General features: G+C 55.0%; 1 protein-coding gene across 1 annotated transcript; it reads left to right on the top strand.

Moving 5' to 3' along the window:
* Positions 1–6,794: 6,794 nt before the first annotated feature.
* On the top strand, positions 6,795–10,568 carry MAM_03614 (chitin synthase 4; the record flags this gene model as incomplete). Its single annotated transcript, XM_040822413.1, has 2 exons — positions 6,795–10,038; positions 10,135–10,568. 2 exons carry the CDS (start codon positions 6,795–6,797, stop codon positions 10,566–10,568), a joined length of 3,678 nt encoding a protein of 1,225 aa, XP_040679556.1.
* Between the last annotated feature and the right edge of the window lie 789 nt (positions 10,569–11,357).

Genomic DNA, 11,357 nt, shown 5'->3' with positions numbered 1-11,357 from the left:
GGCTGACGCTGGCGAGGGCACGACTGTCGTCAAACAAGAAACGTCGGGGGATTGAAGTCGTCGTCGGTTTCCTGATTCTGCCAGCCCATGTGGTTGCAATGGACGAGATATCTATAGGCAGGTCAGGCGGCTTGTCGAGATGCAGCAGCCCACGACGGCAGGTTACCACCGTCGTTGCCGGTTCTTTGAGCGTATCTGGAGTGAAAGAGGCAGAGGTTTTCCTTGTCGAGTCCGACGAGGTGGAATTGCACGGGCCGCAGGAGGTGTCTGCGTGGAGCAGCAGCAGGGGAGGGTGGGCGTCTGGTTCCGTAACACTGCAGCTCACGACGGGGGGGCAGGGGAAATCAAGGATTGAGATGGACAAACGACACGAGGGACGCTGGAACCTTGGACTGTCAACCGGGGAGAAAAGGGGGGGGGCCGGAGAGTAAGGAAACAAGACAAGGCAAGGCTATTGAGCAGGCGAGCAGCCAGCCGTGAAGAGTACGGAGTACGGAGTGGTGGAGGGAGGATACTCGGGCGTCACGTCGAAGGAGAGGAAAATTTGACTATCCGGTGGACGACTGGAGCAGCAGCCTGACCAGGCGGGCGGAGTTGCTGCCCATGCGCCCATGTACTAAGTACTCGGTAGCAAGTACCTACTTGCTATTGCTATTGCTATTGCAACCGCTGCTACGGAGTACCGAGTACCGAATCTGTTTCCTCCAAGTTCGTAGGTACTCCGTACTCGGGGCGTCGATGCAAGGTCACGTCGAGCGAGCAGGGAGCAGCCTCTGGTTTCCAGTCGAGACAGACAAAAAAGAAAAGAAAAGAAGGGGAAAATAACGAGGAAAACAGCCAAACGCGGGCGGCACTGTGAAATGAGCAGCCCAGTCTGAGCAGGCTCCAGGCTCTGGGCCCTGGGCTCTGGGTTGCGCCGAGCAGAGCAGAGCGGAGCAGAGCAGGACGGGGTACGGAGTACTCCGTACGGTGTACCGAGCATAGGCGGCAACGGTCGGTAGAGATCTTTCAATGTTCAGTCTCAACGCCCCACCACCAGCCAGCGAGCTGACGGCGACCTCGCACAGGCCCCCCCACGAGACACCCCCAGCCGATGCAGAGCCATGGCCACTCACACGGCCACCACTCCATGGCCATTTCACAGCCAAGCTGCCGCTATTCTTGTTAGCATGACCAGCCGACCAGATGCGTGGCACGACACCGTGGACCGAGGCGGCGAGGCGGCGAGGCGGCGAGGCGGCCTTGTGCCCATCAACAATCGACGCACTCGGACACCCTGCATGCCCTCCGTACTCCAAATTCCTCGGCGGTTTTCCATTGTTGTATTTATTGTACCGGGTCCCACGCAGGACTCCGCAGTATCAGTCGCAGCAGTGGTGACTCCGTGCGGAGAACCCTATACAGTAAACCAGGTCTATAACGATATCCTTCGTGAGGCTTTTTTCATCGTTATATAGCGACTATCGTTAAGGTGCGACTTTTGTAGGGCTGTACTTCTTATTGCATTTACTAGGAAATTACACCTAAGGGTGTTATAAAGTATATATTAAGAGAAAGCAGCAAAATTTAGCCCCACTATAAGGAAATCTAGCCCCACTATAAGGAGTCCCAGCCCTTAAAGTGGGGCCTTATAACGATAAAATATAGTAACTAAGCAAAAAGTTAACAATATCGTTAGTAACGCGACTATTAACGATTTACTAGGGAAAAACCTTAGATAACTGTAAATTATCGTAAAAACCTAAATATCGCTAAGATACAGGATCGTTATAGACATAGTTTACTGTACATACAACTCTGCTTGTGTCAAGACTCAAGGTGAACAACGGCCCCCCCCTTCTTTTTTGGCTTTTCTTGGCTGACCTCCGCCGGAAACTAACGTTAGACGTTGCGAACGCCTAATCAACGTGCCCCCCTGCAAGCCAAGGGGCCACTTGACTAGGGCTGCCAGTTGTTAGTTCGCTTGTCAAGACGCGCTGCGCTGTACGTGGACGCCGCTGGTGGCACCTGCGCCCGTACTATCAACTGCGGAGGAAGTGGATTGGTATGCATTTCTGCGTATCCTGCGTTTGGTGGAGCAAGCCCCGAGAATGGCGGAGGAATGCATCATCTTTTCCATCAGTTATCCCTCTCAGTCTGACGGAAACATTTCTCTGTCTGACTCTCAACCTCAACCCACCGCCCGACAACTGCCACGTCGGTGCAATATTGTCTACGCACAAATATTTCACGACCACTACCAAACAGTCGCCTGATGTGTACGTACGATGACGCATCCTTGGGAACAATACCGGACAAGCATAGAGCCCATCCCAATCCAAGAACGAGCTGCCGGCTGATTAGTATACTCTCGACACGAGCTCCCTTGTCGGCTCGGCGGGCGGCCGACCCCATAGCGAGACTTGTACGAAGACTAGAAGGATCCGAGCTTCACCGGGCCGGGTCAGAGTGCAGACAGAGTACGAAGATGATTCGGATCTTACGTTTCCCAATCGCTAGCAGAAGACGGGGGGCGGCGTTTTCTCTGGAAGCAGCAGGCCCAGGCTACTGATATGAAAGAATACGTACTCTGCTGCAAACACCACCTGGTTTTTTTTTTCTTTTTTTTTTTCCCACCACAACATTCTTTCCCATGTCGCATAGCATGATCATCGGATATGGCGGGAGCCGCCAGGTGAAACAGGGGACACCTAGACCGCAGCCGCAGAGGCCAGAACCAGCAACGGCGGATGCCGCCAGCATTTCGCTTGTTTGTGGATCATTGGCGAAATCTGCCCAGCTCTTTCTCACTTCGCCATTGAGCAGGAGTGCGGCTGTGCTTCTGAGCCTCTCGCTCGTCAGCTCGGGCGAGATGCCTGCCTGGGTCTCTCCGGTGTGGCTTCGCGGCTGAAATCTGTAGTGTTTGAACCGAGTATTTGGCGTCAAAATACGGAGTACTCCGTTCAACACTGTAGGACTCAAAACGGTGTTGGCCCTCGATGGCATGCTCTCATTGACTGGGCAGGCGAGCTCTTTGGCCAAAAAAAGCCAATCGTCTCGCCAACCCGGATTTTCATGAGGCTCAAAAGACGCAACTAGTAATGATTTGCCCCGACTACTACCCTAGGTACTTACTTAGTAAGTACCTACCCTGCTACTAGTGGTACTCCGTACTTTGTTGCGCGCTGCTAACCATGCTTGTCTGTACAGAAGTGTCCGAAGGTCAAAACGCACCGCATCCCGTATCATCAGCGGGCGGCCCCACCAAAGTACATGAATATATCCAGAAATTCTCCTAGTGTTTGGCTTCTGGAAGTCCGGCATTCCATGCGTGCTGCACAATGCAAAAGACATGGTCTCCTAAACACCTGTATGTAATGCGAAGCTTTGCTCAGCTGCCAGCACAGACGAGGTACATGAGACACGTGGTAGTTGTGCGCAGGAGCAAGGAGCGACTGCTAACTTGGTCTATTTGTGGGGGGGGTTTCCACCGAAAAGGGAGGCCGTGCTCTGCATTGTGGTGATGATTACGACCGAATGCCGTGGAGTTTCAGTGCTGTGCCCAAGTTCATGGCCATGATTGAGGCGGTCCTCGGCATCGAAACTTGGTTTCTTTAGCACAAACACGGCTGTTTCGTGTTCTTTCACCAGAGCCCAGGGACTTGGACGGACAGTGAGACGGCAATCCCTCGATCGGCCTGCAGGGGCCGACGCGTCATTGTACTCTGCACGGGGTCACTTCTGACATGCCGGTCCGTCGATGGCTCCCTCGTCGTGCATGTACAACATGTCATTGGAATACTCGCCCTGTCAAAAGGAACAAAAAAGCATGTCCGTCATCAGGTGTTACATAGTTAACCCCCAAAGCGGGCCAACATGGTGCTGGAATGGGAATGTCGTCATCCTTCTCAATCCCGCATTACGCAACTTCATTTGGCATGTCTACGTACGCTTTTCCTTTTTGCCGCACCGCCACCCCTGGGCCAGAGTTACACCCATAACGTCGGGATTCGACTCAGCCCACGGTGATCCGGATTACTAACTTTGTTAATGCGTCGAGTCGTGAAAGGCTCCGTGTAGCTGGTAACTGGGCCACACGCACTGGCGATGTAACGAAGCTCGCACGTTGTCGTCAGCCCTGGCGAGGATGTTGGTGGCTGATACGAGCAACTACCTGCCTACTTATGTAGGCAACGTCATGTACGGAGTACTGCGCAGCAACTGAACGGGCCAGCGCAGCACGCTGAACTTGCTCAGAGAACTACCCGCCGCATGATGCAGCCAGACGCGACACGAGACTCGCGAGGCCGGGTTCGCCGCCTCCCATCACTGTGTGACTGGAAAGAGCGCCTTGCCCTAGGGGCGGCATGATGAGTTATTAATGACATCTGGGAGCACGGCGTGCGATGGGGAGAAAGAGCTTGCACGTAGAGCAAAGGGGAGACGTACTTACTCTCCTGGAACCTGAGCCAAACGACACCGCCGCGCGTTGCGGCAGTTTCCACAGAAGTCCAGGTTCACGCATTCCTGCCGCAAGCAGGGAGGATAAGTCGCATACCGACCTCTCTGTTCACGGGCCCGGACAACAAGAAGGAGAATGGAAGCAGAGCCTGGTCTTGGGCTGTTTGTGTCCGTATGAGATGGTACGACACTGATCGGGACAGTCCTTGGCCATCTACAACACCAGAGTCGCTTCGTCAAGGGTACGTTCGGGAAGCCCTCGAGGCTCTGCAAAATTTAGAAGAGTTCGGCAAAATAAAAAGGGCACTGAGTGATCTGCCAGCCAGCACTCAAGGACATTGACCGGCATGACAAGTAGGCAAGCACATGTCTGACTTGAAGCACAGGAGTACTATACTGCCATGGATGGACCACGCAGGCAAGTCATCACCAAGTTGTTTTGGACATTCAACACATGCCAGCTACTGCTAGCAACTCAAAGTGACAACCGCTCTCTGCCTTGATGTCACAGCTCGAGCAAGCAGACACGGCCGAGTCCGCGATGCTCGGGTATAGCGCGCTGGAGAGGTCTATGTATGATCCGGGCCATACCGAGCTGCTGGGGGCGGTTGATAACTGCAAACCGGTACTAGTAACACTCCTGTAGTGACCCATGGCGAGGAAAGGTAAACGCCAAGCGCGCATCTCGACGTCCCGTACCCGTATTCGCCAACGCCACAGAAAACTGGCCGTGGATGGAGGGGCCACGCCATCGTCGGCCGGACAACGGGGACTGAGTGGGAGCGAAGCCAGGGGGTGAGGAACAGGGAGAGGTGTCTTTGGCATTCTGAGTTAGCGTCGAGGTACGGAGTACTCGCTCGGCAATACATGTAGGCGCGAGGTAGCCTCTGTTAGCGGCTGTCAGCGCAGCCCCGTGGCGGCACCACCTCCAAGAACGCGAACGTGTACTTTGGGGCGGCTGGTCCCTGCAGTCTCCGAGCCAGACCTGAGGTAGAATTTGGATATTTTCAAGCAATGTCGTCGTGGCATTGCGGCCGAAACATTTTGGACCATGGCACGGCAACGCCGGTGCCGACGACCTCTAGCTTGCAATGATGTATGTATCCCTGGCGTGATGAGTAGGGCCTGACGGAGCAACTACCAGGTCCAGGTACTTGGGAGCCAACAACTGACTGGCGCAGTGGCCCGTCGCCAGCAATTGCACCAGCACCGGCGCCAGCCAGTCAGGGGCCCTCAGTGGTCACTACCGGCCCGCCCTGCACCAGGCCCCGCCTGGCGAGGGTCCAGGATCGACTGCTCAGGTCACAGGCAGGTGTCAACTGGTCTGGTCTCCATCCCTCGTCGTCCATCATTGATCGTCCCTCGCTGCTCAACTCCCTGCTCCTGGCTCCTGGCTCCCGGCTCCCTGCTCCTGTCCGCTCGATAAACTTTCTCAGTCTCCTCTGGCCACGGCAACGCACCGCCTCGCCACCACAACCTCCGCTCCGCCCCCCGGGTCATCGCTCGTCACTCGTTATTCTGATTTATTCGGGGGACTGACTGCTCGGTACCGGCGCCAAGGAGACACCGAGGAGACAAACAACACACGGCCTTCGTCCTGCTCCCCCGGGACGGACGCTCTTCCTCACTTTCTCAGCGTCCTCTCTTCTCTCTCCTTCGTCCTCTCTGCGCCCCACGAGCCATTCTCTCGTTTTGTGTGTTTTCTTTTCTTTTCTTTTTTTTGGGGGGAAACGGGGAAACGGACATCACCGCCCCCTCAGCGGATCCGAATTGCTGCGCCGTTGTTGCGACTTGGAGCTTGACGGGACAAGCTTGCACTCTTGTGAAACCGACTTGGCTACAGACGCTCGAACACGGAGTTTGGTTCTTTTGTATCTTTCTCCTTTGCGTGAACGCACATTTCTGGCTCCTGCCTAGATGCCATTTGTTGATGAGCGTTGTTGAAGCTGCTGTCCGCCTGACATACGCCTCTCCAAGGGGTCTTGGCCTCGGTGAAGTGAGCTAGCTTGGTACGTACGCGCCTGCTTGACGTTCATGATACTGGTTGTTGTCTTTGGATCCTCCGGGATTGTGTCTTGCGCGGAAACTGGCTGTCCTCTCGCCGACCGACCCCTTTCTGACTGAGGGTCGTGACGCATCGGGCGAATACGAGTCCCGTCAAAGTTGATGAACCAGTTTGGGTTCCGTTTCTAGGGGACCAAGGACCTAGTATATGACTTCGGCACCGCTGTACACCGTGGTTTTATTCAAAGAAGCGATGCGAATCTATACCCTTGCCCGTGATCGAACACTATGAACATCGCGCAGTTCGCGCTGTTTCGATTATTGTATACTGACACTTGCGCTTCAGAAGCATGTCTCTTCCCGAGCGACCGGGCGGTAGCCCGGTCTACGAACATCGGAACCTCTATAGAAATTCGCCTTCTCGACGCCATCGCCCCAGTGACATAGAGACGGGCTTTCAACCTGTGCCAAGAGCAAGACATGAACATGGGAAATCCGTGTCCTCCTACGCCGAGACTATTCCGAACCCTAACGCCAATACAGAGACACTTCCTCTGTCACCGACGTATCCTGCAACCTCTCCTCCGCCGCACGGCTCAGGCCAACCTTTCAGTCGCAAAAGGAGTCTGATTCGGCCAGAGCGCAACAGGATTGGCAAGGACCACAGAAACTACCATTATCACAAGCATGCGGCCAACATGGAGACCATGCCCTCGTCGACCGGCAACGACCCCATCTTGGAAAATGTCGATGACTCAACCGAGCGATCGGGAGGCTCCCAAACTCACGGAAGCTTTGCCGATAGCTCTCCGCCGCGTGACCAACATAGCCCAAAGGCCAGCGGCGGTGACCAAGAGAAGGGCAACGTTCGCGTCAAGTCGCGCACGCACCGCCAAAAGTCGGGCAAGATCACCAAAGAGAGTAGGCATAGAAAGTCGCGTAAGAACGCTGCCGTGCCCGAACAGATTAGACCTCTGAGTGCTTGGAACGTTTACTGCGCTATCGTGACATTTTGGTGCCCCGACTTCATATTGAAGTGCTGCGGCAAGCCCACAAAGGCTCAGCGCCGAGCCTGGCGAGAGAAAATGGGACTCATCAGCATCATCCTCGCCATCATGGCCATCGTTGGTTTTCTCACCTTTGGTTTCACCGCTACTGTGTGTAGTGCACCTCCCGAGCGATTGAGGGTCAACAAGGTGACGGGTGGCTACATGATCTTTCATGGTGTCGCGTACGACCTGTCTACCTCGCATCATCCTCCGGCTGAAGGCATTCCTCTCCGACAAGATGGTACGGGCGCTAACGTTTTATTCGACTTGCCTGAGAAGCATTCGGGACAGGATGGCAGTTTTCTCTTCCAAAACGTCAACGGCCACTGCAAGGGCCTCATCAACAAGGCTCAGGATTCCGACGTTCCAACCAATTCCAACAATGAGCTGGCCTGGTACTTTCCCTGCACAACGTTCAACCAAGACGGGTCCAGCCGTCCCAACTTCACCGACCCGTACTATTTGGGCTATGCCTGTCACACCAGCGCCAATGCCCGAAACGCCTTTTACGTGGGCCTGAAGGGAGCCGCCGACGTTTACTTCACCTGGGACGATATTCGCAATAGCTCCCGCAACCTCGTCGTCTATTCTGGTAGCGTGCTGGACCTTAACCTACTCAACTGGTTCAACGAGAGTCAGATCAGCGTCCCCGATCGATTCAAGGTCTTGCGAGACCAAGACAACGCAGTCAACAAGGCCATTCGTGGTCGCGATGTCACCCGAATGTTCCAGTCCCCCGGCGATAAGAAAATTGCTCAATGCCTTGAGGAGATCACCCGAGTCGGATTCGTTGACACCGAGACTGTCGGTTGCATCGCTTCCAAAGTTGTGCTTTACTGCGCTCTTATTCTGATTCTGTCCGTTGTCGGAACCCGTTTTGTCTTGGCCCTGATTTTCCAGTGGTTTATCAGCCGCAAATACGCCGCCGCAAAGACGTCGCAGACTTCCGATCGCAGAAAGCGCGCCAAGCAGATTGAGGACTGGTCGGAGGATATTTACCGTGCACCAGCTCGGTTACCGGGCGATGTCGGTAGCTCAACCATGGGTTCTGATAGAGCTAGCAAGCGAGTCTCGTCCTTCCTGCCCACAACGTCTCGATTCTCTGCCGTCTACGGATCTGATCGTGCAACGGGAGCCAGACGCCTCCCCACCACCATGTCTAGTCGAGGACCCGGAAGCACTCTGCTCAACCCCAACTCCATCTATAGACAAGGCAACGACAGCCGTGCCAGCTTCTTACGCTCCGATCCGTATACCAGTACTGCCAGTCCCTCTGACGGCCCCGGTCCCGCTGGATTCATCCACGACTCAGTCGTTCCCCAGCCACCATCCGACTGGATGCCATTTGGATTCCCCCTGGCCCACACTATGTGCCTGGTTACGGCCTATTCGGAAGGTGAAGAGGGTATTCGGACGACCCTCGACTCCATTGCCATGACCGACTACCCAAACAGCCACAAGGCGATTGTGGTCATATGTGACGGCATCATCAAGGGCAAGGGCGAAGCCGTCTCTACTCCGGATGTCTGCTTGGGCATGATGAGGGACCATTCGACTCCTCCCGACATGGTTGAGTCATTCTCCTACGTGGCCGTTGCCAGCGGCTCAAAACGTCACAACATGGCCAAGGTCTATTGCGGCTTCTACGACTACGGCAGCAAGAGCCGTATCCCTGTCGAGAAGCAGCAGCGCGTGCCCATGATGCTGATTGTCAAGTGCGGTACCCCTGACGAGGCTGACAATGCCAAGCCTGGCAACCGTGGCAAGCGAGACAGTCAAATCATTCTCATGTCCTTTCTCCAAAAGGTCATGTTTGACGAGCGAATGACAGAACTCGAGTACGAAATGTTCAACGGTCTGTGGAAGGTCACTGGTATCTCGCCCGACTACTATGAAATAGTGCTCATGGTCGATGCTGATACCAAGGTGTTCCCCGACAGCTTGACACACATGGTATCTGCCATGGTTAAGGATCCCGAGATCATGGGTCTGTGTGGTGAGACCAAGATTGCCAACAAGCGAGACAGCTGGGTCACTGCCATCCAGGTGTTTGAGTACTTCATCTCCCACCACCTGGCCAAGTCGTTTGAGTCCGTCTTTGGCGGTGTCACCTGCTTGCCCGGCTGTTTCTGCATGTACCGCATCAAGGCCCCCAAGGGTGGGCAGAACTACTGGGTGCCTATTCTCGCCAACCCCGACGTCGTGGAGCACTACTCTGAAAACGTGGTCGAAACGTTGCACGAGAAAAATCTGTACCTGCTTGGGGAGGATCGTTACTTGACGACTCTGATGCTGCGCACGTTCCCCAAGCGAAAGCAGGTGTTTGTGCCCCAGGCTGTTTGCAAGACAACAGTACCCGACAAGTTCATGGTCTTACTCTCCCAGCGGCGTCGCTGGATCAACTCGACCATTCACAACCTCATGGAGCTTGTTCTGGTTCGCGACCTGTGCGGCACGTTCTGCTTCAGCATGCAGTTTGTCGTTTTCATTGAACTGGTCGGCACGCTGGTGCTACCGGCCGCCATCGCCTTCACCTTTTATGTTGGTAAGTGACAAGCCGCATCGCGATGCCACATGAACGACTCTGAGCCCTCCTTTTTCGTGATGGGAAGCAAAAAACCCAGGGCTAACGTTACTGCAGTCATCACATCCATCATCCACTCGCCCCCGCAAATCATCCCGCTAGTATTGCTCGCTCTTATTCTAGGCCTTCCCGGCCTTCTCATCCTCGTCACAGCCCACTCGTGGTCCTACGTCGTCTGGATGCTGATATACCTGGTCTCCCTGCCCATCTGGAACTTTGTTCTCCCGACATATGCCTTTTGGAAGTTTGACGACTTCTCCTGGGGCGACACGCGTAAGACGGCAGGAGACAAGGTCAAGAAGGGCGGCATCGAATACGAGGGCGAGTTTGACAGCAGCAAAATCACCATGAAGCGGTGGGCCGAGTTTGAGCGCGAAAAGCGCGCCAAGTCCGCCTACTTTGGCTCTGCGGAGAACGTGGTCGGCGCCCCGGGCGGCTGGGCCGTTGCTCCCACCCACTCCCAAGCCGATGGCTACTACTCTGACGCGTAATAAATAGAAGGGGGGGGGGGGGGGTTCACGTTGGTTTTGGGTAAAAAGACCTTGTATCGCTACGTGGAGTTTTTCTACGGTACGGCCGGGGGTTGATCCTGTACGAACAAGACTACGGAGTACCAGTTGCTTTTTCTTCAAATGACCGGGCGTGCCCGAAGCGATGGACTGCGGCACGTGTTTTAATTTCTTTAATTCTCGTCCTTTTTCTTTTACTCTGTGATTGCGCCCTCGTCCGTCGCTCGCGCGGACGGGTCGGGGCGCGCTTCGTTCAGCAAGACTTGTTTGTATGCGTGTAGACAGACGGGCATGAGGCGGGCCCGCGTAATGCCATCGTCGTCTCATCCTGGCCTTGGACTGACTGACCGGATTGCACGCCACACTTGCTGTCGTGGACCGAGGCTGCCGAAGCAAAAACGGCCAGAGTCCAGGCCACGTCTCACACGGCGGACGGTGGTGCTCCGTCGTCCCGGCTTCTCTCACAGTATGCAGCGTCACCTACAAACGCAATAATCATTAAGGGGGGTACGAATCAGACATCTCAAAACTCGACCCTCGGGTCCTCGCCATGCCATCCTCGAGCTTTCCAGACCACACGGTTTCAAACGCAGCGTGCAGGCCACGCGCAGAAACATGAAGAAAACGACACGCACAAAAGCACAGGGTCATTATTGATCGTCTCGTGTCCCCGGTACGCCGTACAAAAGTGACTTGTCAACGCCGGCCAAGCTCGCTGCAGCCAAAAAAAGAAAAAATCTGTAAAGGTGGCGAAGTAGAATCAGCCCAGAC

Source organism: Metarhizium album (genome assembly GCF_000804445.1).
Source record: "Metarhizium album ARSEF 1941 chromosome Unknown scaffold_7, whole genome shotgun sequence".
Classification (NCBI taxonomy): domain Eukaryota; kingdom Fungi; phylum Ascomycota; class Sordariomycetes; order Hypocreales; family Clavicipitaceae; genus Metarhizium; species Metarhizium album.
Note: the sequence above shows the minus strand (reverse complement) of the source record. Positions and strands in the feature narration are given on the sequence as shown.